Source organism: Lacerta agilis, chromosome 14 (assembly GCF_009819535.1).
Source record: "Lacerta agilis isolate rLacAgi1 chromosome 14, rLacAgi1.pri, whole genome shotgun sequence".
NCBI lineage: Eukaryota > Metazoa > Chordata > Lepidosauria > Squamata > Lacertidae > Lacerta > Lacerta agilis.
In genome coordinates this window covers 17,517,980-17,544,283 of record NC_046325.1, presented here as the reverse complement: position 1 = coordinate 17,544,283, position 26,304 = coordinate 17,517,980, and the positions used below count along the sequence as shown (strand labels likewise).

The following is a 26,304-nucleotide window of genomic DNA, read 5'->3' as shown; positions in this document are numbered from 1 at the left end:
TCAAAATAACACGATAAAAGAGGTGGGGAACATGTGACCCTCCAGATGTTGCTAAACTACAACTCCCATCAGCCTCAGCAAACATGGCCAGTGGGCAGGGATGATGGAAACTGTAGTCCAGCAACACCTTGAGGGCTACAGGTCCCGTCCCCCCGCCCGCTCTGTACAGAAGAAGTACATTTTGCTCCTTTTAAAAGGGATACATCTGGTGGGAAGGAAATTTGACTTATATCATCATTAACCTGCTTTGCATTGTTACAATGTGCTGCATTGTGACAGGATCTTCTCTGACATTTCTTTTCGTTTCCGTAGGTCTGGTGAAGCTGGGCATACACTGCATTACAGGGCAGAAAGTGGCGATTAAGATTGTGAACCGGGAAAAGCTTTCGGAGTCAGTACTGATGAAGGTGAGCATGTGGGTTTGTTTGTTGGGAATGGTGTAAGGGCAGTGAAAAATGAAAATGGAAGCAGGTGGAGATGAATGTGCAAACCACACACACACACATAGATAGATAGATAGATAGATAGATAGATAGATAGATAGATAGATAGATAGATAGATATAGATATAGATAGTACGTGCTGAGTCTCAGTCTCTGGCCCTCCACTTCATCTTTACAGAAATTTCAACCCAGGTTGCCTTGCCAGATGTGGTCAGACACATTCACAGCCTACACAGCATTGCTTGGAATGAATTTACTAGCAGGTACCTCACTGCAGAGAGAAGTGCAAAACACTTATCAGACTCTCGCCAAATGCAGACATTGGTGAGTTAGAAAGCAGGAAGAAGATGCAGAAACTAGTAAAAAAAATGCCAGGTTTGTTTGATTTGGATGTCGTAAGAGCGGTACGACTGTACCTCCTGTTGAAGGATTGACCCTCTAAATTCCTTGGCTGAAAATGAGAGCTGAGAAAGCTCAGAAAATAAAGCAAGATTAAAAATGGGCGAGCTCACGCGGTCCCCGTATTCCCCCATATTCCAGGCTTATTTTGCCAGATGTCACATGATACAGAAGGCCTGCCTTGTTTCTGGACCAGCGTCCTTTGCAAGGTTTAGCATGAGCCGATGGCATCACCAGCCTTCCTCAGTATACTAGGCCTCAGTCCAGGACTTTGACTTAGTCCACATGGCAGCAGTTTCATCACATGGTGCGGATCAGCTTAGTTGGAGCATTCCCCCCTCGCACTGGTGTGATTCCCCCCTCCCTTTCCTGAAGTTTGTGCTGACATGGAGAAAAATCCCTGAATGATGAGCTGCTCCACATGCCATGTGATATTAGCTATGTTATGGAGCAGTTTTGAGCAGTTTTTCTGTGGAGGCTGTAATATGTAAAGAACACACACAAAACCCCCTGCCCATTTGTCAGACCATGGCAGAAAAGGAGCGTGAAGCTTTGAAACAAACAGTGAAGATGTTTCTCAGTATGCCCTCACTTGCCACTCGCCAAGGCCAGAACGAAACGTTCGGCAGCTGACACAATCCCGTGTCCCCTTCTGATATACCAGGTGGGGTGGGGAGGGGAGGCTTTGCACACTTGGAGGCATATGCAAGATTGGAAGCGCTGTGTTTGGCCACATCAGGTGGTGCCCCAGCAGAGGCAGGCTGGCAAGCTGGAGACAGGCTAGGAACCGAAATCTGGAGGTAAAAATGGGGGACCAGGTGGCCTCCCTCTGCAAGACATTGCCAGGCTGAAAGAAATCAGCAGGTCTGCAAGCCTCTGGGCTGCTTCAATTGACCTATTTATGGAGCATTTGCCTTGATTTGCTTGTACGAAGTTTATGTGGAGTTTAGATTATAATCTGGCGTTTATTCTGTTTTGGTTGTGGAGAGGTTACATGACAATGAGCATTCATTCTGACTTGCTTGTGGGGCGTTTATACTTCCCATGAATCATTTGTTCATTCTACACTTACAAACACCTTTCTGCATCATTTCGCTGACTCTAAAGAGGCTGATCATTTTTTAAGTGGATTTGTTGCACTAGGGTGACAGAGCCCTTTGATTGCGCAAACCTAAATTTCCTAATTTAGGTTTTGGGGTCACGAAGAGTCAGACACGACTAAACAACAACAAATTTCCCCAAATGTTTGACTCCCTCCTGCAAATACTGACAATCTATAGGCACCTTAAATATCCCTTCAATAGCATCAGGTTGGCCCAGCAGCAGCATCTGATTTCCTAGGCTTGAAGGATCATGGGCTGTCATGTCCAACTCCTGGCTGGAGGGGCCTGTACTTATTTATTTATTCAATTTAATATACCGCCCTTTATCAAAAGATATCGGGGGGGGGGGGTGTTCTCTTAGACAAGCAGCCTTGGTGGCCGTGTGAGCCACTGCCTAGTTTAAAAGACACCTGGGTCAATATTTGTAGTGCTGAACATCAAAAGTTGTAGAATACATGCCATAAATTTAAGGCACATTGCTCCCCCCCTCACAGAGTTACAACTCTCAGCACCCCTACGGTTGCTATATTTGAAAAAGTAAAAACCAGATAAACCCCAAAGTTGTGGAGCTCCCCCCCCCCCCGTGCCTAAAAAACACAATTTTTCGATTGACTTGCCTAAGATCCAGGACAAAGCTCCGCCTTCTGGAAATTCCCCCTGAATGTCAATTCCGCCTATGTGCTTTAAATGTGCATATGATGTGGATATACCGGTAACCCACAGTTCCTGACAGAGCTGTAGACATGGACAAACTGGCTTGTCTTTCTACTTGCTATTGAGTCACATCCACCACCGTCCCTTTTTTAAATTTTGTTTTATTGAGACCTCCTCCAGCTGGCTGGAAACCCACTCCAGGCATCTTGCACAAATAATACCTCATAAATTATTTCAAACTCTCTTCTTTCACGGAGAACCCAGGAGGAAGCTCATCTTCTGTAGATCCTAGGGCATGGGCAGTGCTCAAAAGAGTTTGTTCTTTACCCCCTGTATATAACCACACATGCCTTCTCTCCCTCTTCCCTTCTAGGTGGAGCGGGAAATTGCCATTCTGAAGCTGATTGAACACCCCCATGTGCTCAAACTCCATGATGTCTACGAGAACAAAAAATATTTGTAGGTATTTATTTGCAGAGATGGCCTCCCTCTCCCCCTCCCCCGCACAGCCTCCCCATGTTCACATGTCCCCATCAGAGTGGAACAGAGCTTCGTATGAGCAAGTCAATTCATAGCTTGACCGGGGGGGGGGGGGGGGGGAGTGTAATTTGTTTGTTGATTTATCTGCTGAGGATCCTCTTTCCAGGACAAATTCTGGGGATCCCTTCCAGTCAGGGATGTAGCCACAGGGGATCCTCGTCCACCTCAGGGATATTCTAAACTTCTTCCCTGAACATTCTGCTTCCTTAAAAGCAAAACAAAACATGCTAAAGCTGCAATCCTAACCACACCTAATCTGGGAGTAAACCTGGTTGATTTGGATGGTCCTTACTCCCAGGTAAGTGGGGTGGTGGTGGTGGTGGTTGCTGCTGCTGCTGTTATTATCATTGTTTCCCCCAGTGCTTTTTTCTGGGGGGGGACGCAGGGGCATAGCTGTCAACCCTGCCTGCTGTTTCCAAATGCTATAATAAGGGAATTTCCTGCAAAAAGGGGAAAGGTTGACAGCTCTGCGCAGGGGGATGCATACCCCTAAACCATGGGTAAGCAAACTAAGGCCTGGGGGCTGGATCCGGCCCAATCATCTTCTAAACCCGGCCCGCAGACGGTCCGGGAGTCAGCGTGTTTTTACATGAGTAGAATGTGTGCTTTTATTTAAAATGCATGTCTGGGTTATTTGTGGGGCGTAGGAATTCGTTCATTATTATTTTTTTCAAAATGGAGTCCGGCCCCCCACAAGGTCTGAGGGACAGTGGACCGGCCCCTTGCTGAAAAAGTTTGCTGACCCCTGCCCTAAACATTTTATGAATCTAAGTTTGGCCTCATTGAGATATACAAAAAAAGTATCAGGTGTTCTAATGATTGTGATCAAACAAAACCAAAACACCGAACTGGCTAATAGATATACGCAACAATTTACTCAATCAAACATGTTAAAATAAACACATTAAGGTGCAGTGTGCAAGTCCAAGCCTGTAGATACTTATAAGCAATTAATAAACTGATGGCACAATACTGCCAATAATGATAGTATCCTAGCGTAGTGCAATTACGCAAAAGTGTTGCAAATGGTACTCATTGAGGGGCAGTATTTCAATATAAGTAGGAAAATGAGAGTACCCCTAAACATTTTTTAAAGAAAAAAAGCACTGGTTCCCCCCCCCAAAATAATAATCCTGGGAACTGTAGTTTGCCCCCTCACAAAACTACAATTCCCAGCACCCTCATCAAACTATGGTTCCCAGGAATCTTTGGGGGAAGTCACATGTTTTAGATGTGTGGTGTGTTTGCATGCTTAGCCTCCTTCCCTTTTACCTGTGGAGAGATGAGGAAAAAGCATGCTGGCAGGGTTATACCGAATTGCTCCCTAAAGGCCACGCTAACGTTGAACAACTTAGAAAACAAACAGTTACGACCTTCCATGATTCTCTCTTAATAAAAAAAAGCAGCCGCAAGAGGTCTTGAGCGGGATTGGGGCATCGGTGCAGGGAAGGGAACTTAATTCTTTGACCTTGTGCTGCTTCCTTCCCAAAAATCCCCTCCGTAATAGCATCTTCAGGGACAAATAGCAGCTTTTTTCCCGTTGTTAAGAAAGGGGGCTGGTGGGCCTTAATCACTTCTTAAAGGAGCGTGCTTAATATAATAATGCGAAGTTTGACCCTGAGAAGCCATCCAAGTTAAGTAATTTTAAACATGGTTAGGCGGCTGGCGTCTATGTTTCTGCCTCTTCTGCAATGATTTCCCTTCCCTTGTTGCAACTGCGTTTCTGGCTTTGGGCCTACTTTGGTGTGCTCGCCAGGCCATACATATGGCTTCTGGAAGCCAGGATGCCAACATGTGATAAATTATAATAGCTGGGGCCTGTGCGTTTGTGGAGCCGGTTCATGCTTCTGTCGTGCTCGGAGCTGGTCTCCTCCTTTCTCTGCGCTCAACCCAAAGCACCGCCAGTCCTCTCTCCCCTTCACACCTCCACAAAACCCACGGCTCCCTTTTGCGCAGACGCGTTACTGGCAGCCAGGTGCTTCTTTTTCTCCATTCGGATTTGAAGCTGGTTTCGGGAGTGGGGGGTGGGGGATAAGCCATATCAAAACAACATCATTTGCTAAGAAACGACAAGGCAGGTGCTGGTTAGGCGTGGGTTTGTGTTTCATGTTGTGTGTACACACGGCGGGAGCCATAGGCTGAGCAAACCGACTATTTCTGCGTGCGTTTAACATTAGTGCGACAGAAATATTTATTCTGCCGGAACGTTTATTCGCGGAGATCAGGTGAGAGTAAACGCCTGGTTTCTGCGTGTCAAGTCTGCTGTTGAAAGCAGAAGGACGGGATCCGTAAAATAACATGTTTTTTTAAAAAAAAAAATTAAAAAGAAAAGTGTTTGGCGATCCCATCTGCTTCTGAAATTCTTGGCACTGTGGGGTGGTTTCCTAGGTAGGAGATAGCTGTGTTTCTGTATGCGTGTGAAGATCGCCAGAGCGGCAGAGCCTCTCTGAACATGTGTGTGTGTGTGTGTGTGTGTTGTGTGCAAGAGGGCCGTCCAGAATACCAGGCGGTGCCAGACAACTGGCAATCCCCACACATAAGCTCTCTTTGTCATCCTCCTCCCGCTGACACAATGGGAGGAGGTGTGCGTGTGAGTGAGAGAGAGAGAAAGAGAAAGAGGTTGGAGGAAGAGGCTGCTGCCTTGAGGAAATAATTTTGCATTGTAAAACCATTTGAAATGAAATTCAAAATTCAAAAAATGTTTCCTCCGGGCGGCTTCTTCCTCCAACCCCTTTGTGTCTTACCTATACTATACATAGGTAAGGGCAGGCCTGGATCATCCGTTAGGCAAAACAGACCTCAATGCCTGGGGCCTGCGAAACTCGCAAGGGCCTATGGAAAAGTTTGAGGCCTAAAAAAAAATCCAGTTAAAGCAGATCGTTTGGTTTAGCGGTTTATGAAATCATTCCTCAACATACAGGTATAATGCGTCTTAAGTAAATGTAAACATTAACTTTGAGGCTGCTTTCGCTGGCAAAATCATAGGTGACTTTAATTTTTATTAATATTATTATTATTATTATTTGCAAAAGCTCATTCTCATTGGAGAGTAGTGCAAGCAAAGAGAGCCTTGCAGTGTTCTCTTGTTTATAGAGATTGTGGGACCTATATAATGTACCGTAAATATCTATCACTTGATCTGTGTTGGAGGGCTACAATTACCGGTATGAGAGTGCTTGGGGCCTGCAACTACTTTAAACTATATTGTGCATGTGACGTGGGGAAAGAGTAAAGAAACTTTCAAGCTCTCCCGAGATAGATTTTTAGTTGTTGTTTTTCACTCTGTCCAGTGTACCCTTAAGCTAATCCACTACAACCTTTGAGATTAGGTTGACGTGGACTTGAAATGTACTGTAATTTAATTGGTAGGAAGATGGGATAATAAATCTATGGCCTTTTAAATTGGGGGGAGGGTATTGTTTTTGTTATTAATTTTTGTGTTTTTATATTGTAAACTGCCTTGTGATCCTCAGGTGAACGGTGTTATAGAAATATTAATAACAATAACAATAAATAGTATTAGTAGTGATGGTGGTGCAGGGCAATCCTGAATGCATCTACTCAGGACTGAGTTCCAACATAATGCGAAACCGTGGTTTGTTTTACTGGTAATCATGTTCAACAAACTGTAAGTTGCCTCACAGACGGCCAAAAAAAACATAGCTTGTTTCTCCAGAGCTTGGTTTGTTTTCCAGCTGCTTCTTGCCAACCAGTGCCTTTGGAGCTTGGTGAGGGTCTGGGATGGGGTGGCCAAGCAAAGCACAATTAAGAAGGCTGTACATAACAACAAACCATAGTTTTAAAAAGCCACGATTCCAAAAGTCAACCATAAACTATGGTTTCACATTGTTAGTTTGTTGGGCCAGGTTGACAAGTTCAGAGAAACCTTAGCTAGGCTAAACAATCCATGGTTTGGCATACTGTGCAAACCAGGTCATTGAATTGATGGGACTTAATTGCTGAATAATTATGCCTAGGAGCGCCATATGATGTAAACTTGGGAGTGACAACCATTGAACACTGCGGGGACTTACTTCCAAGCAGAAATGTCTAGGTTCATGCTGTTGCCAACTGCTGTAATGTCCTGAGAGCCAAAGACCACTTTAGACATGGCGTGGAAAGCACTTATAATAATAATAATAACAATAATAATAACAATTTTTTTATTTATACCCTGCCCATCTGGCTGCTCCCAACAGAATATTAAAAACTCAATAAAACATCAAACATTAAAAACGTCACTAAACAGGTCTGCCTGCAGATGTCTTCTAAAAGCCAGATAGCTGTTTATTTCCCTGACATCTGATGGGAGGGCGTTCCACGGGGTGGGCGCCACTACCGAGAAGGCCCTCTGCCTGGTTCCCTGTAACCTCACTTCTCACAGTGAGGGAACCGCCAGAAGGCCCTCAGAGCTGGACCTCAGTGTCCGGGCTGAATGACACTCGTATGTTTAATGTATGGCATGCTTAATGTAATGTCAACAGTCCTGTGTGAGATTGCACACGTGTATTTAGCTGCATGTGGTGTTGTACACAGCATGCTGGCTGTGAACATGGGGCTGGTTACACTTTCCTCAGTGCAGATACAACTAAGCAAAGTGTGAAGCTGCTGCTCCCACCCATGACTTGTACATTGCCCAGTTTTTATTTCAGAGAAGTGCTTTCCATGAGGCAACTTTGTCGTGTTTGCAACAGCTGTGGCTTCTCTCTTTTGGGTTCTACAGCTACAACAGCTGGTTCTGCACTGTGTTTTGGGATTGCATAACAGCCAGTAATTCATCTTAACCAAAAGTGACTTGAAGATACATGGAACTGCTCATCCTTATTCTTTCTATAGCAGGGATGGGTAACCTATCGCAGTGTTTTTCAACCTTTTTGGGGCAAAGGCACACTTGTTTCATGAAAAAAATCACGAGGCACACCACCATTAGAAAATGTTAAAAAATTTAACTCTGTGCCTATATTGACTATATATAAAGTAATTCTCTTGAATTTTTCCATTTTTCCCACGGCACACCAGGCAACAACTAGTGTGCCGCGGAACAGTGGTTGAAAAACACTGACCTATCGTCATCTTGATGTTGGCACTCCAACTCCCATCAGCCGCAGCCGGCATTGCCAAAGGTCTGGGGTGATGTGAGTTGTAGTCCAACAACATCTGGAAGGCACGAGGTTTCCCATCCACCTTCTGTGGCAAAGCATTTAGCTTTCTTTTCTCCCAGCCTGTTTTGCAAATGCTCCAGCTTAGAAAGAATTCGGTGAGGTTGTTCTCAACAGGGGGCCCGATGGATTCTCATGACCTCTTTCCCGATTTTCCCTGCTTCTCGGTCCCTCTGCCTCCTTCCATATCAGATACCTTGTCTTGGAACATGTCTCAGGAGGGGAACTCTTTGACTACTTGGTGAAGAAGGGACGCCTCACACCCAAGGAAGCCAGGAAGTTTTTCCGACAAATTGTCTCAGCTTTGGATTTCTGCCATAGCTATTCTATATGGTGAGTATCTTCCCTCCTCTCCTCGGCTGCTCATTGCCTGTTGCTGTTATCACATATTGCTAAGTAGCACTTTTTTCCCCAGCAGGAAAGGGGGGAAAATGATTTTTCTTATGGTTTATTTTTCTTCTGCTGCCTTGCATTTTGTTCCCTTGGTATTGTGTAAGTATTGATTGTGTTGTATTCTGTCTATGATGCTTTATTTCAAGTCTTCATTTTGTAAGCCAATTTGAGCTATCAAAATAATAGCTTACCTGTCTATTTATTTAATCACCATAAAAACCATCATGCTGTCCCATCCCTGAGTTGCTGAAACTGTGTTTGGATCTTCCACTGCCTTATGGACCACTGACATGTGCTCTGTGGCTGTACAACCAGAGTGGGGACCCCCTTTCAGTCCAAGGACCACATTGCCTTGTGGGCAACTTTTCTGGGGGCCTTTTGCCGGGTGTGGGTGTGGCCAAAGGCAAAAGTGGGTGGAGCATTGGCTGTGACTCTTAGCCTTTGTCCAGTAGGTTGTGTCCCAGCTGTTCAAAAGCCAGAGGTTTTTCTCTCTGCCTGCACTTCTCTTTCCATCTTCCCTCCAAGGCAAACAAGAGGTATTAGCAAAGTTCAAGGAGCTCTTGAGAAAGGCATGAAGCAGAGGCCAGTGATGGGTATAGCCTGGAAAGGGGTGTGGGGTTTGGAGAGAGTCCTAGGGGTCAGATAGTGAGGCCTGGAGGGCCTTAGGTTTCTCTTCTCTTCTGCACAGTCCAACCAGACCAAGGAAAAGCCATTACCTACTCTGTTCCGCATGTTGATCTGCTGTTCAGGGGTGAAGAGACAGTAGATAAGTTGGCAACTCTCGTCGCAACAATCGTAGGCTTAAGTTGATTGAAATTTGCAGCTCTAGTTTCAGATTCACTGAGGAGGAAGGGGAGGCTGAAGTGAGCAAAGTAGAAAACAAAACCTCTGGGAACCTCAGGAGCTCTTGACTTACTTTGCCCTGATCTTAGTACGCAGGACAATTTCTGTAGCATGGTGAATTGTGAATAACCCAGGAGAGTCAGCAAGGAGGGCTAGCTGAGACACCCTGCTGTTCATTGTGTGTTTTGGATGATTTCTCAGGGTAAAAACTCTGGGATAGCTACTTCTTATTCTGATCAAGCAAGCCCCAATGCCATTTCCATAGCCATGGCAACTAGAAACTTGTTCCTGTTTTGAAAAGAAAGCGTGGGTTCTCTGAAATCCAGCGCATTCCCTGGCCACTCGGCCACAAGTCCGATTCAGCACCTGTGTTTAAAAAATCTGCTCTAGGGGAAGGGAAAAGCAAGACCATTCTGATTGCATATCTTTCACGGGGATAATCCCAGATGCAGCTACTTGACTGCAAGGTTTTCAGAGGCAGAGCTGCAAATGTTTCGCATGCATGTGCCTTTTGTGTCTCCTGCTGACCAGTCTCCGTTCGTTTTGTTTGGACCTCCCCAGCCACCGAGACTTGAAGCCGGAGAACTTGTTGCTGGATGAGAAGAACAATATCCGGATTGCAGATTTCGGCATGGCCTCCCTGCAGGTCGGAGATAGCCTGCTGGAAACAAGTTGTGGGTGAGCCAACCTTTAGGTGTGGAGGGCTGATTGGAGGGTTGCACACAACACCACGAAAGAGATGAGGATGAGGAGTCAGGCATCAGTAGATCCTTGTTTGGCAGGAGCACCAAAAACACCACAGGTGTTTCCTGCAGGGAATACCATAAAACGTGAAGTGGGAAGGAAGCGCATGTCTGCAAACCCAGAGAAGCTGGTGCATGTCTTTTTAATAAATGTGCTTCCTTTTCACACATGATGGGGTTCACTGGAGTGTCCATAAATCAGAAACATCTGCTGAATAGTATGTGAATCACTCCTGTGTTTGCAGCAGAGGGGTGGATTTTGGGGGGATTTGCCAGCCCTATCATAGAGTGGTACAAGGGTCTCATCCAAGGAATGACATGAGCTATGCCGCCTTGGCTGTGTTGCCACAGGTCGACCCTCCCACCTATCCCTATGCTGTGCTCTTACACCCTTTCCAGGGAATGGAGGTATAGTAATTCACCACTTTGTCTGGCCCACACCACCACGGCTCTCCCTTGCTCCACCCCCTGCTCTGGGATTCCCAAACCCGATTTGTAGCCCTACCAGTCACTCTCCCATTAAGGCCGCCAATCTGGAAATGAAAGAAAAAAATATGCTAGCAAAAAGAAGACAGATGTGGGCTCTGGTTTTTCACACTGCAGCTTCTCAAGTTCAGCACTGCCCAAACTGAACGTGACGTCACTGACACAATTAGTAATTTTGTGAATTATTATTTTTTTTTAAAAGGAAATAAGCAGCCACTGTGCGCTTGTCTGTGGACAAACACCAGCTCCCTTGACCTGAAAGCAAGATGAGCTCCGCAACCCCACAGTAGCCTTTGACTGGACTTAACTGTCCAGGGGTCCTTTACCTTTACCTTACCAAATGTGTGCAAAATGTGCTTTAAATGTATGTGCAGGCTCATTCGCTGCCTCAGTCTCTCTTCTTGCCTCCTCATGGCCAGCCTCCTGGACCTGGCAGCTGAAACCTCCCAACACTTGTGGGACAAAAATGAACAGGGGGGGGGCATATTCCCTCCACTAATACATCTTAGGTTTTGGGGGCGGTGTGCTTGTGGGTGGGTGGATGGGAAAGAGTCCCGCAGGCTCCTCTTTCACATGCTTGTTTGAACCCGAGGCCCTGGGGGGTCTGCTTTCTCCTGCGTTTCACTCTTCCTCTGTCTCTCTGTCTTTCTCTTTTCTGCCCCCAATGCTGGGCTGCAGTTCTCCTCACTATGCATGTCCTGAGGTGATCAAGGTAAGGACTCAGGCCTAGTGCCCACCCCCCTCCCCTGCCTTGCTGCCATCTCCTTCCCTTCCCTCTTGCCTGCGGATCAAACCAGGGGGTCCGTCAAGCCTGGCATCAGGCTTCACTTGGGTTGGAGTAACAGCTTCCCAGTCGTATGTCATCATCTTCTACCCATTTGCCATGGAATAAGCCCCATGGATCTGGGTGGGGCTGATTTCTGAGTAGGTTTGTATAGGACTGAACGGTTGGTTGCTTAATTCGTTAAAACAAGAAAGTGGGGAGCAGTTTTGGTTGACTTAAAAGGAGACTCTGTTGAATCAGTCAACAGATTTCAGAAGTGGGTCGAATTCAAACCAAACTACATCCCATTTAAATAAATGTGAAAAGGTATCAGTGATTGACCTAACACCCATTGATTCCAGTGGGACTTATGGGCAACTAACTCACAGTACAATCCTATGTTTGTCAACTCAGAGGTTAAGTCCCATCAAGTTGAATGGGAGTTATTCACAGCTTATAGCAGGGACGGGGGTCAAATGTGTCTCTCCAGGCCTCTGCCTGGCCCTCAGGGCTCTCCCCAGACCACGGTCCACCCAGAGCCACAGCCTTCACCAGACATGATCCACACCCTTCTCAAGTGTTTTTGCCTGGCTGGAATTTGTCCTTGGGCTCTGGTCATGCTTCCTGTTTGTCTGGATGGAGGGTAGGGAGGTGGGTGTGGAAAATAGCCTTCTGCAGAAAGGCAAATTTCACATGTCTCGGTCTGCCCACTTTTGCCTCCGGCCCTGCCCAGCCCTGGCATGTGGCCCCCAGAAGGTTACCAAGAAGGAAATGTGATCCTCAGGTTGGAAAAAAGGTATATAGGATTGCAGCCTTTGCCTGGACCCAGTTCAATTTTTCTTCCTATAAGGACTTAACAAACTGCAGATAGCAAGCAGCATTTTAAAAGAGACACCCCTTCCTATGTGTGAAAGGTCATGTATCCAGGATGGTGCTTGGTGCGACGCAGGCTTGCGTAATTTAATAACGGAGTAAAGTATGCCATTTTGTAGAACGATTCCCCCCACTTACATTCACATTTGTGTAGATTTAAGTGATCCATTAATTGATTAATCAGCTACAATTCATATGATAAATTTACCTTTCCCTTTTTTAACTTGGCAACTGCTCTAATTATATGTGGGGTTGGACAGGGGAAGGTGTTATTGGAGAAGACTGGTAGTTGCTTGTCTCTCATCCCTCACATCCTTTATGACTGGGAAGGGGAACCTGCCACCCGCCTCCAGACACGGTTAGACTCCAACTCCCATCTGCCCTGTCCAGCTGACCAGGGCTGATGGGAGTTGTAGTCCCACAATATCTAGAGGTCCATAGGTCCCCCACCCCTGCTTTAGTAAGGCCTTGCTCTGTACAATATGGTAGCTCCTTCAGAAAAACTTCAATTCTCTTAAAGCACCTTAATCCTCATTCCAGAGCCGCTAGATCTGAAATTTAAATTCAGTGACCTGGAGGATATTTACTGAATTCCTTCCCCCAGAAATAAGACGTTTTTGATGCTGGGAAGAAGCACCACCCACTTGTGAACAGTGGCAGATGGCAGTGGGGGAAGGGCAGAGTCACCCTCCTGGTGCAGCTCACCTGGACAAGGCTGGGTCAGGGTGGCTGCAAGGTCGGGGCTGCAGGGAGACACTGGTGGGAATGCCCAATTGGCTCTGTCGGCGTGTCATCCACACAGCCCAGCTGCGCCACCAGCTCATGCCAGCCCTGTCTGCATAAGCTGCAGCAAAGCCAATGTTGAGAGGATGGCTCTCTGCTCCACTGCAGCAGCCACTACCGCTTGTGGAGGGTATTGGGGCTGGGGAACATCAACCAGAAGGTGGAGAAATTTTGATCCCTTCTTGATGGCCATAGACTGGAGCCGGGAGACAACAGAGCTTGCTGAGTAATGGATCAAGCGAGGGCAGGAGGAGTTGGGGCAGGTGGCGAGAGACAAAGTTCTCTCATCCTTGTAGAGATATATCCCCTTCCCGCCTGTTCTTAACACTTGGGCGAGCCTTCCACTCTCCACTCTGATTTCTTCATTGTCTGTCATTCATTCCCAGCCAAGCTTTCCCTGTCCTGCCCCTGCCCTCCCGAGTTGCCAAGCCCACCAAATCTCTCTGCTCTTTGCTCCTTAGGGGGAGAAGTACGATGGACGTCGCGCTGACATGTGGAGTTGTGGAGTCATCCTCTTTGCCCTGCTGGTGGTAAGGCTGCTCCCCAGTAAATTGCCGGGCTATTCAACACCCCCGGGCCCCCCTACCATGTTGTCCTCCCTGTGGCAAAGGTGTTCCAAGGTTGCTCGGAGAAACCTATGTCCAATGGTGGTCCTACTCAGAGCAGACCTGTTGAAACTAATGGACATGCTGGACTGAGTTCACTGATGTGAAAACCTCCAGGTATTGTTGGACTTCATCTCCCATCAGCCCCAGCTGGCACGACTGATGATCAGGGTTGATGGGAGTTGTAGTCCAACAACATCTGGAAAGCCACAGGTCCCCCATCTCTGAGTTGCGTGTGCTTTATTTATTTACAAACACATTTCTGTGCTGCCACATCACAAAGTATCGGAATGGAGCACAACACTGAAACATAAAACAACCATTGAAAACAATAGAGGTGACCATTAGCTAATCCAAAAATTAAAAATGAAGTGGTTACAAAAGCGTGCCAGTGTAAAAAGATCTTCAAGATCTACAAGTCAAAAGCGAGGGTGCCTGGTCTCTTGGAAGGGACAGGTGGCACTAAGTGCCCAACTTCTAGCACTTGAATTTAAACATGGAAAAAAAAAACCATTCTGCATTTGAAATCTCAATACTGAAAAATCGGTGTGAGCTTTCATTTTGGGGTCGGATCTCTCGCCCTTTATCCTGCAGGGAGCGCTACCCTTTGACGACGACAACCTACGCCAGCTGCTTGAGAAGGTGAAGCGGGGGATCTTCCATATGCCCCACTTCATCCCGCCCGACTGCCAGAACCTCCTGCGGGGCATGATTGAGGTGGAGCCCGAGAAAAGACTAAGTGTGAGTAATCCCGGCCGTGCAAACGCTGTTAAAGTAGGGTTAGGGGAAGACATTCGATTCCTTTTTCATTTAAGGACGAATTCACCTGATCTGCATTTTCCAAAACAATGTATGAACCTAGAGACAGCCATCTTTTTGAAATTTGCAATTCTCTGAATTTTGCAGTGCACTCCTGCAGCTGAGTAATGTATTCAGAAAATGCATATACTAATGTAAGATGTGTATAAACATTTACAATTATACTTAAAATTTACAGAACTGTAGTTGAAAAAATATTTACCCCAAAATGCTTTTTTAAGGCATGCTTTTCATGTATTCTTGTACACATCACTTCAGTTTTTCCAAACAAATTACAGAGAATTACACATTTGTCCAAACAAATTACACAGAAAACAATGGAGACAAAACAAAACAAAAAAAGTAGACATATAGAGGTATAACCATATATATATATACACATATATATGACATACGAATTGCATTATATTAGGTAAAATATAAGCACTAGACAAAATATGCTTTGCAAAAATATAGATATTAGGATAAATTATTAGTATTATTATTATTATTAATCAAAATTGTATACCCACTTTGTCCGAAGAACATAGGGAGATTCACAACATGAGAAAACAAAATACATAATAAAAAAGAACTGGAAACTAATTGGCAGCCAGTGCTGTTGGACTAGGATTGGTGTTATATGCTTAAACTATATTGCCACGGTGAGCAACCTGATGGCCAAATTCTGCACCAGCTGAAGTTTCCAAACCCTACAGATAACGCCCTACAGACAGCCCTACAGATAACGCCCTGCAGTAATGTAACCTGGATGTTACCAGAGCATAGATGACAAAAGTTAGGTTATCCCTGTCCAGATAGGGACACAGCTGGGCCACCAGCTGAAGCTGATGGAAGGCACTCTGTGCTACTTAGGCCAACCTGAGTCTCAAACAACAGCAAAGGATCCAGAAGGACCCTCAGGCTGCATACCTGCTCCTTCAGAGGGAGTGCGACTCCAAGAGCAGGCAACCTCCCATCTAACCATTAACATAATGATGAGTTTTCATGAGGGTTTTTAAACTGCCCCTTCCCTGCAAAGTGATGCAGAAATGTGGGGAGCTGAACTTAAGACTGGACAAATCAGAAACTAAAACTGGTAGATTTGCCCATCCTTAGTTGGAAGCGAAGCAATAACATAGTTTTGGATGGACTTCCGTTTCAGTGTATCTGAAGAAGTGTGCATGCACACGAAAGCTCATACCAAGAACAAACTTAGTTGGTCTCTAAGGTGCTACTGGAAAGAATTTTTTTAATATAGTTTTGGATGGGGAGCTCTTCAGATCTGACATCCACTTTCCTGGGACTAAGCCTCACCAACCTCAGTGAGGCTTTCTTTTGAGTAGGCTTGTAGAGGATTGCATTTATAGATGATGTAGGGAGGAAAAACAAAATAAAAAAAATAAAAAATTCCTTCCAGTAGCACCTTAGAGACCAACTAAGTTTGTTCTAAGTTGGTCTCTAAGGTGCTACTGGAAGGAATTTTTAATTTTTTTATTTTGTTTTGACTATGGCAGACCAACACGGCTACCTACCTGTAGAGAGGAAAAGTTTCTAATGTTGTTTTTTACCCCCCTCCATGCGGCGACTTTAGCTGGAACAGATCCAGAAACACCCGTGGTTCTTGTGAGTACCTCCAGATACTTCTTTTTGATTCCCACCAGGTCCCAATATTTCCTGGCTTCACTGGGTGTAGATATGTGTGTGTGAGGTGGGGGGGGGGGGCACATGGAGAAACTGAACCCAGGAGATGGGCAGAGTATAAATAGTTTCTCAGTCAAATACATCCCTGGCAACTGTGACCCTTCCTCTAGATCAGGGGTTTCCAAACCTGGATCTGCAACTGTTTTCAGACTACATCTCCCACCATCCCTAGCTAGTCAGGTATGATGGGGATTTTAATCCAGAAACAGCTGGAGATTCAAGTTTGGGGAACCCTGCCCTAGATCCATCGCATTGATGTCTGAGCTTCCAGCTTAAAGGTGCCAAACATAGCTTTGTATCCATGAGCGTCAGAAAAGCGAAAGTCATATTCATGATAGTGGGTTTGTTCTATTTATTTTTGGCTATAAGCTGTTACAACAATACTAAAATGCTGATGCAAAATAGAATCCTGAAACAGTATTTCCATAGGCACCTAATATATAGGTTCTTTTCTGGACCCTAGATCATGACAAAAGCCATGCTTTGTTATACATACAGTATTAATTGTTATACATACAATTAATTGAAAAAAAATGCATGGGGGGGGGGGGAAGCAGCAACCCTAAACCCAACCTCAGAACTTGACACACACACTCTGCTGTGAAAATATGAAGCCGGGCTGGCTAGCATTTGCCAACCTGAGGTTGATAGTCGCCTTTGGCCAAACCTTACTTTCCTCTTACGTGGTCTGTGCTTCTTTTCTCCCAGGGGTGGTAAGAATGAACCAGAGCCAGAGCAGCCAATTCCTAGGAAGGTGGCCATCCGACGGATTCAGTCAGTCAGCGAGCTGGACCCCGATGTGCTGGAGAGCATGCACTCCCTTGGCTGTTTCCGCGACAAGAATAAGTTGAAGCAGGAGCTGCAGACCGAGGGGTGAGCGGTTGGGGCACGTGGCTGGAATGGGCAAGGAGAGCCTGTCTAACATTTTGCACATTGCACTGTGGGGATGCACTGAACTAGTGGAGGAATGCTTTGGGGGAAGTTTTATATTTATTTTATTGTATCTCACCTTTCCTTCCTCCTTGGAACCTAAGGTGAGGTATGTGTGTTTCCCAGGGAGTCAGCCATCCAGGCACTGACCAAAAGCCAGACCTGCTTTGCCTCAGCAAGATGTTGGTCTCATGTGCTTCAGAGTTTTTGACTGGTGTGTAAAATGGTTTGTAGGCAGCTTAGGTTCCCTGCTAGGAATTGGGAAGGGGGCTTCCAGACAGCTGCTGTTTGGGGGGTGAGATTCCATCATTTGCAGGCAAATTCAGGTTTGCATAATTATAGTTGATTGGGACGTTCCGAGCAACAAACCCACTTTCCACAGGGATCAGACTTTCTGCAAGAAGGAAAGTGACAGGAAAAGGCATTAGACAATGTGGAGTAACACTTGCTTTTTTAACACATAGTTCACGGATGCTTTAGAACTTTTTTTTATCAAACATAAACAGTAAAGGTGGAGCACCACTTGCTTTGATGCAACATTATCTAACCTCCCTGCAAACAAATCAGGATGAATGCTGAATGAATAGGTTTTCTGGAAGTTCCTGAAGCTAGGATTGTTCTCACAGAGAAGTCTCAGCACTCCTGCAAAACTACAGTTCCCATAGTTCTTTGAGAGAAGTTGCAACAGCTTTTGCACACTGGCTCAAACTGCCCATAGGTTTGTGGCATGGGTGTGTTGTACGAGAGGTGAAGGAGGGCTGAGGTTTGGTTCTTAGCAAAAGCATTGATGAAAAACAGAAGAATCAGGAAGCAGCAGGGAGGGTGTGGGTGTTAAGCATAAATATTTGTGTTTGTAGGGAGGAAGCTGCTGCCTGCATCATGACCCTGTTCCCTCAATTTGTCCCCCTCTCTACTTCAGGGAGAACCAGGAGAAAATGATCTACTATCTGCTCCTTGACCGCAAAGAGAGATATCCCAGCTGCGAGGATGAGGATCTGCCTCCACGCAACGATGTTGGTGAGATGTCAGGGAGCCCTTTCCTGACACACGTCAGGGTGTGGGAGTGGGAGGCTTGTTCCCAGGAATCCCAGGGAGATGCCAACAGACACAGTTCTGCCGAAGGATCCAAAAGACATTTTCAGAACACCCTGGAGCCCCCTTCTTTACAACGGCCCCTGAGAAAATGCTTCTGGGTTGATAGGCAAACTCCAAGGACTCCCTCCCTCTTTCCTTGTCTCATTTGAAGATTTTGTCTGTGTTGGGGAACCTGGAAAGACCTGAAAGGCAATGAACAGGTGTTGTCACCTATGCAACTGGGTGTGAGGAACCTTTGGCCCTCCGGATGGTGCTGACTTACAACTCCCACCCCCCCTACCCATTGACCCTGCTTGCCCGGGCTGATGGGAGCTGTAGTCCAGCAACATCTGGTTGGCCAAAGGTTCCCTGCACCTGTTCTAAACTACTCTAGGTTATAGTCCTTGAAGACATTCTCCCCCAAGTATCCCACTGTTGCCACCACATCTAAGCGAGAGCTGGATTTTTGTACATCCCGCCATTGAATGCATTGCAGACTTCTGTTGGTGCCCTGAGAACTGCATTTCTCATCACCAATACCCCCTCATCCAATAAATTATTGTCCCTGGCCCAGAGCAAGCGTGGTGTATAGGTTAAAAGCAGTGGACTCATAATCTGGTGAACCGGGTTCGATTCCCTGCTCCTCCACATGCAGCTGCTGGGTGACCTTGGGCTAGTCACACTTCTCTGAAGTCTCTCAGCCTCGCTCACCTCACAGAGTGTTTGTTGTGGGGGAGGAAGGGAAAGGAGAATGTTAGCCGCTTTGAGACTCCTTAAGGGGAGTGAAAGGCGGAATATCAAGTCCAAACTCCTCCTCCTCCTCCTCCTCCTCCTCCTCTTCTTCTTCTTCTTTGAAAGCAGTGTGTGTTTGAGAAAGCAGAGGTTGGGTGGCCACCTGCCATGGGTGCTTTAGTTGAGATTCCTGCATTGCAGGGAGTTGGACTGGATGACCCTCGGGGTCCCTTCCAACACTGCAGTTGTATGATTCTAAAAGAGACAGAGAGAGAGAGAGGTGGCATCAGAGTATTTGGAAATGTGCCTCTCTTCCTCTGAGTACTGAAGTACTGCCTCTCCCCCCCCCATTTATTCTAGACCCTCCTCGGAAGCGAGTTGACTCACCCATGCTGAACCGACACGGGAAGCGCCGACCTGAGCGGAAGTCCATGGAAGTTCTGAGCGTCACCGATGGCGGTTCTCCCGTTCCGGCCCGACGGGCCATAGAGATGGCACAACATAGCCAGCGGTGAGTATGTGTTTAGCAGCGACGCTTCCGCAGCCTGGCATTAGGAGGCGCCATTGCCTTTTTTTTGCATGCGCTTCCTCTGCTCCTGGAACTGGGAAGTGCAAACATTTTAACGTTTGGTTGCCATCCAGTGGCTGCACGAGGAATTCAATGGACTAACAAAACTTTTCTGTCTCTTGCTGGTAGTTGCATGTTGAGCAGTTATTTAGCCGCCTCTGGCTCTTTGTGTTAACATTTCATTTTTAATACCTAGTTTCTGCCAAGGAGGCAAACACAGAGTTTGTTTAACGCTTTCATGTCCCGTTCTTCAGTTGTTAGAATTGACCTTGTGCGTTGTTGATCTTTGCTGCCCCTGCTGGTTGAGGTTAAAACTGCACAGAAACGCAGTGCATTGCTCCCTTTACTGCTGTTTCTGCAAAAACATTTTTGTGTATCTCTCCTCCTGCTTTTTTCTTGTGTGTCTCATCCGACCCCCAAGACGGTACTAACCCTCAATATGGCTTTCTCCCCCAACCAACAGGTCTCGATCTGTAAGTGGTGCCTCCACTGGCTTATCCTCCAGTCCCCTCAGTAGCCCCAGGGTGAGTACCTGAGATATTCGAGAAATTACAGAGTTGGGGAAGGGAAACAAACATTAGGGGCAGAAGATTGGGTGGTGGGCAAAGTTGTTGTGGGGCATAGGGAGGGGTTGGTGTTTTGGAGGGACTGGGATTTGGAAACAGATCTGCAGATCCAGCAGCCTCATTCACATCTCATCTTGCACTCAGTTCAAGTCGGTGAGGGGAGGGAAGAGGAGCTCAGACAGTCGCTGGTTCTCCTGACATTGGGGCTTGCATACACGGCAGGCAGAAAATTATCCAAGTGCATATCACTCCCCCATGCACCCCTCTCCCCCTTTATTGCATCCCCATGCCAGGAGAAAGCTGGACCTGTTGAATTGCCACCTGGTACCTAGCTTTCAAACATGTCTGGCTTCTGTCAGTGAAATGTAATGACCTTAAAGAGAAAAGGAGAGAAGACATGTGTGGACTTTGATGAGGGATGTCAGAGAGAGAGGTCTGAGGCTGTGTACACACCACACATTTAAAACACACACACACACACACACACCCTTACACCCTTGCAGAATCTTAGAAACTGCAGTCCATTAAGGGTTCTGGGAATCATAGCTCTGCGAGGAGCAAGTTACAGTTCCCAGTATTTTTTTAGAGGGGGGTGGGAAGCTATGTGCTTTAAATGTATGGTGTATATGCAGGTAGGGTTCGGTGAAAGGGACAGGGCTCAAGGTTCTGTGGGAACAAGAGTTTGAGGTGGGGTGCCTTGAAAATGTGGGCAGGTCCACAGCTTGATCTGGAAAGTTGGAGGCAAGGGGAGAAACCAGTTTGAAGTGATCAAAGGGAAGGACCAAACTAGGCATGGCATTAAGCACATGATCAGCCTGTGTGTGTGTGTGTGTGCGCGCGCTTTGTTTCTAAATATCAGCTGGGGGGGAGGGGGGGAGGAATCGAGATCAGGATCATGGTATGGGAAAGAAGGGATTTAACTCTTTGCTCCCCCCACAGCCCTGATCTAAATCTCCCTGCTCCCCCGCATGCAGCTATTATTTGCCTTTGCTGCTAATTGCAGTTTTTCTCCTGGGGTAACAAGCAGCAGCCCCAGAAGAGCAGGGCAGGGAGCTCTGGATTAGGAAGACGGTGGGGACACAGGGTCAAATTCCCTCCCTGTCCCAGTTCACAGAACTCCACCCTCCACCCATGCACTCTGTGCCTGAAATTTAATAAACGAAGGCATGCGTAAGAGGTTCTGCTGTGTGTGCTTCATGCCATGGTTGGTTTGGCTAAAAGTAGCAACAAGCTGTAGGCTAGGTAGCATTCGGTAGTGCAGCATGTTGGCTGTTGTGGAAGCAGGCAAAGCCCTTTACTGTTTGGAGGCAGGTTCTTTGTTGCTACTAGCTGCACAGAAGGCAGAAATTGAGCTGGTGCAGCTTTGATCAGCACGGCACCTCCATGCCAGTGAAGACCTCAGCCCTTGAACTGCAGCCCGCCACACAGTTAGTAAAGATGCACAGAAGCAAATGGGGGAAGAAACCCTTAGAAGAGGAAGCTTATATTTGCAGTAGCCTGGCTGTTTGGGTTTGGCTGGCTCTAGGGTGAAGGGCAGGTTCCCTGTGAGAAAGGGGCAGGGCAGCCTTCCCCTGGTGCCTTCCAGCTGATGCAGACGTTCCCTTGATCTCTTGGGCCTCCTGTTTCAACTGCTGGGCTGTTTTAAAGGCATTCCTCTGTTAAAACAATCATGCACATTTATATTTTAATGTTTTAATGGGATTGTTCTATGCTGTATTTTACTTGCGTGTTTTAAAAATTATGCTGCGTTCCAACTGTTGTGCAAATGGGGTTACTGTATATATGTTTTGTAAGCTGCATAGGAGCCACCTGGGTCTTAAGCAGCACATAAATAAATAAATGGTGATGATTGATGATGATGCAGGCCAGCTCTGGCTCTCTCATCAGTCCCAGCCAGCTTGGCCAGTGGTCAGGGATGATGGAAGCCGGAGTTCAACAACACCTGGAGGGCACCAGGTTGTGGAAGTCCACTTTCGGGCTTGGAGCAGTTGCTCTTGTAGGAAAGGGTGGCTGGTTGCAGGAGGAGGAAGCAGAGGGCTGGTCTCCTTGGGAGGCAGACAGGCAGAGTAGGACATAATATTGAAAAAGCCCCATGGAGAAGTAGATCCAAGCGATGGAGGGGAGGTGGAGTAGTGGGTGTCAGGTTTGCTGCAGCACAGGCTGGCTGGAGGGAGACTCCTAGTCTTTGGGCACCCCCCCCCCAAGAATGCAGGGTAGGCTTGCCGTGGAGCAGGCAGATCCTTACGAAAGCAGGCCACTTGTCACGCCACCGAGTTCTGTCTGGGCCACAGAGCGAGACTCTCTTGGGAGCAGGCTTGTGGGGCTGTCACCTGCCATTACTCACCCCCCATCTCACGGCTCTCCCCTCCTCACCTTTCTTCCTCCCCCCCACTTCTCCCCACACCCAGAGCCCCATCTTCAGCTTCTCCCTCCCATCGCCTCCCCCGGCCCCTGCGAAGACTCAGACGCTTCCAGCCAAGGGCAGCCCGGCAGGGGAGCGGGCCCTGCAGAGCCGGCGCTCCGCCCCTTTCCCCTTGCCCCCCAACTCTCCGCCCCCTCACCCGCCCTCCTCTCCCCGCTGCTTTTTCCCTTCTACTAAACCCCCACCCAAATCTGTGCTGCAGGTCACCCCCCACCCCTCCCCTCGGGGAAGCCCCCTCCCCACTCCGCTCGGCACCCCTGTGCACACGCCCAAAGAGAGCCCCAGCGGCACCCCCGGAGGGACGCCGCCAAGCAGCCCGGGCGTGGCGGGCGTGGCCTGGAAGACCCGCCTGAACTCCATCAAGAACAGCTTCCTGGGCTCCCCGCGCTTTCACCGCCGGAAACTACAAGGTGAGTGGGCAGTTCCACCCCCTGCTGGGGAGGGTGTGGGCACAGGCGCAGGCAGGTGTAGCAGTTGTGTGTGCCAAAGACAAATCAAGGCACCCATGGTATAAAAGCAGGGTTGAAAGAGGGATTGTGAGTGACCCATCCTTAACGCATGGCAACTTTGCCCCCGTAAGGCAGTGTGTGAGATGTTCTGAGTGAGCATCTAAAGCACTTTCCTGCACATGTGCAAGAGCAGTGAATTCTGGCAGGCAGAGGAGCATTCAGAGAGTACAGCTGCATCAGGACTGATGTGTGCCTATGACGGGACAATCGAGAACGAAAGGGAAAGAGCACAGAGAGCGTTCAAAAGAGCGCGCACGTATGAATCAAACGGGAGTTTGCATAATGCCGTTGCGCAACAAATTGTTTACATGAAGCTGAACCTCTGTGGTCCAGCAAACCCGATGGGCCAACTTTGACAGGCGGTCAGGACCACAGGTGTCATAACGATGTCAGGGATCTCTGATTCCGAGGGAAGCTAGCTTGCACAGCAGAACCAGGCAGGATAGAGATCCCAACCATCAGCTAATGTCATCCGCCTATTGGGATGATGTCACCTGATTGATAGATGGGTGCAGTTTTTTTGGGGGGGGGAACAGCCTCATGGGCTAAATTGGAACCCATGTCAGGCCAAGGTTGGCCTTTAGGGTGGAGATTTGCCATCCCTGGTATAAATTATATGTCAGACAAATGTAAGAAAGGGTTGGAAACGTGCAAAATATGAACCTGGGAAGCTGCCTCATACTGACTCAGAGCAGTGATTCCCCCTAGCCCTGGCAGCATCTCTTCAGGATTTGGGGCAGGGAGACTCTCCCGGCCCTCCCTGGAGATGCCAGGGATTGAACCCAGGACCTCCAGCATGCAAAGCAGATGATCTACCACTGAGCTATGGCTCTTGCCCAAGCAAGACTGTGTGGAAGTCCTAGCCATCCCTGCTTTTGTCCTCAACATCTAGCAGCAAGTGCAACTTTGCTTTGAAGCACTGGAGTGGGTGCTTGGTCACGCTCACTCCTGTTTTGCATTTCATGTTTCTCCTCCTCGCCCTGCAGTTCCTACACCAGAAGAAATGTCCAGTCTTACTCCAGAATCATCCCCTGAGTGAGTATCATAAAGCAGTGGCAATAAGGAAGGAGACCAAAATTCCTTTCATTTCCCCTCCCTCCTTGTTCTTTAGCTTCGTTCCTTACTGGATGCAGGGTCGTACCTAGAAGTTGGTAAGCTTGGCCCCTGCCAAGGACCCAGATCCAGGATTTGTTTGCAAAAATGGTGCTTCTGTACTCTGGCTTTGAGCAGCTAGGAGCGTGCATGCTCCCTGGGCCACTCCTCCACTGCTCTGGGCAGCCAGGCAAGGCACGCAGGTTCCACTGGCAAAGGGACAGGGGCACCAATACATCTCCTTGCCAAGGCCACAAGGGAGCTTCTGACTAGATGGCAATTCGATTCCACAGTAAATGTGTGGTTGTTGGCATGGGGGGATCCAAATCTCCCCACCCTCCACCTGCACCAAGTAGACTCATCGGAGTCAGACACAGGTCAGCACGGAGAATGCAGGTCTCCGCTGTCAGTGAAGTTAACACTTTGTTCAAGGAAACAGCATAGAACACAGCAACACTTCCCAGTAAGTCTTGTCCCTTTGGAGCAGTTGCCAGGACTGAAGCTCCCTGCCTTCCACCCTTTCTAAGGCTCCTCCTCTCCCGGATGTTTCCCAAGCAGTCTCAAACTGTGTCTGTACACGTCTGGCCTCTGTTCTGCTCTCCTCATTATTCTGCATGTTTTTGCAGCAGGAGAGGGAGACTCCCTGGGTTCTTCACCGCCTCTTGCCCAACCCCTTCCTCTGCTTCAGCCTCAGAGTCTGAACTGCTCTCTGTCACAGGCTCTCCCTGCTCACTAAACCCTGCTGCCCCATCAGCATCTGGCACCCACTCTCAATCCTGTTCCTCTGGCCTCTCCTCAGTGCCCCACCACCAATCCCTGGGCTCTGAGCTTTCCTCTTCTGGAGTTTCCCTTGGGGTTCCCCAGCTGATGCCTCCCACCTCTCCTCTTCGTCTGGCCAGTCCCTGACATGTGCTTCTGTAGTAGTGCAATTGCCACAGGCTCAGGCTTCACTGGCAACAAGTGGGTACCTCTTTGCCGTGCTTATTTGCGGGATTTCACAGCCTTCATGTACTGCTTTTGCCCCTTTCAGACTAGCCAAGAAATCCTGGTTTGGGAATTTTATCAACCTAGACAAAGAGGAACAAATTTTTGTGGTCATCAAAGACAAACCCCTGAGCTCCATCAAGGCTGATATCGTACATGCCTTCCTCTCGGTGAGTGCTGAAGGCCCAGGAGGGGAAGAATGTGTGTGTTTGGGGAGATTATGAAGAATAGGATATGGAGGCAAGTAAGACAGGCCTGCTGGGTGCTGACAACCGCAGTGGAATTAGCGGGACCCTGGGAAGGGATGAGTTCCATCCATGGTTTGTGGGTAAAGATGGGGGAGAAATTAGAGATTCCGTTCGCCTTTAAAGGCAGACTTACAAAATCCACACTTTCCAAATCGATATGTGAACCAAATCATGGTCAACTTTCAAAATTCACACTTCTCCAAATTTTGAAATGCCGTTCTCCAGCCAAGTAAGGTGTACAAAAATGCATACACGTTAGGGTACAGTGTTAAGGCGGGAATGCATACATTATTGAAAAGAATAGGGGAAAAATAGGGGAAGTTGCTTTGCAGAACTGTGCATGCTAGGCTAAAATTTGAAATGAGCAGGTGTATATTAGAAGTAATTCGGACTAAAATGCTGGTGAATTTTCATAAGGACTTAAAAAAAAAAATTAATCACAAGACGATGTGGAAATGTGAAGACTAGAAAAATGAGAAATTGATAGAAATGGACTGTTTCTCCCAGTGCTACTCGTGGGCTGACATCTCCTGTGTTCCATCACATTCACAGATCCCCAGCCTGAGTCACAGCGTTGTATCCCAAACAAGCTTCCGGGCCGAATATAAGTCGTCGGGCGGCCCCTCTGTCTTCCAGAAACCCGTCAAGTTCCAAGTCGACATCAGCTACTCCGAGGGTGGGGAGGCGCACAAGGACAGCGGGATCTACTCGGTCACCTTCACTCTCATCTCAGGTGAGTGCCCTAGGATCCTTCTTGGAGTGGCCTTGGGGATTCGTTATGTTTACTGGACACCTTTAATGAGAGACAAATCACTATTGGCATTTATTAAGGATCGAAAACTTCTTACTGGCTTTTTGTGCGAAAGAGAAAATGAACTTGTAATATCTGG

At 47.5% G+C, this 26,304-nt stretch overlaps 1 protein-coding gene across 2 annotated transcripts in view; it reads left to right on the top strand.

Annotated features, from left to right (window-relative positions):
- The window catches only part of BRSK1 (BR serine/threonine kinase 1), a 54,755-nt gene that overhangs the window by 25,711 nt on the left and 2,740 nt on the right, over positions 1-26,304 (top strand). Inside the window, exons 4-19 of one of the 2 annotated variants that reach the window (XM_033169507.1) lie at positions 313-407; positions 2,973-3,058; positions 8,491-8,631; positions 10,096-10,212; positions 11,442-11,475; positions 13,644-13,712; positions 14,382-14,528; positions 16,180-16,211; positions 16,998-17,162; positions 18,139-18,236; positions 19,386-19,536; positions 20,057-20,117; positions 22,784-22,991; positions 24,077-24,125; positions 25,213-25,336; positions 25,967-26,147. In XM_033169507.1, coding sequence (XP_033025398.1) covers positions 313-407; positions 2,973-3,058; positions 8,491-8,631; positions 10,096-10,212; positions 11,442-11,475; positions 13,644-13,712; positions 14,382-14,528; positions 16,180-16,211; positions 16,998-17,162; positions 18,139-18,236; positions 19,386-19,536; positions 20,057-20,117; positions 22,784-22,991; positions 24,077-24,125; positions 25,213-25,336; positions 25,967-26,147 — 1,758 coding nt within the window. Of the gene's footprint in view, positions 1-312; positions 408-2,972; positions 3,063-8,490; positions 8,632-10,095; positions 10,213-11,441; positions 11,476-13,643; positions 13,713-14,381; positions 14,529-16,179; positions 16,212-16,997; positions 17,163-18,138; positions 18,237-19,385; positions 19,537-20,056; positions 20,118-22,783; positions 22,992-24,076; positions 24,126-25,212; positions 25,337-25,966; positions 26,148-26,304 lie in introns of those variants that run through there. The other variant, XM_033169508.1, reaches the window with a different exon arrangement.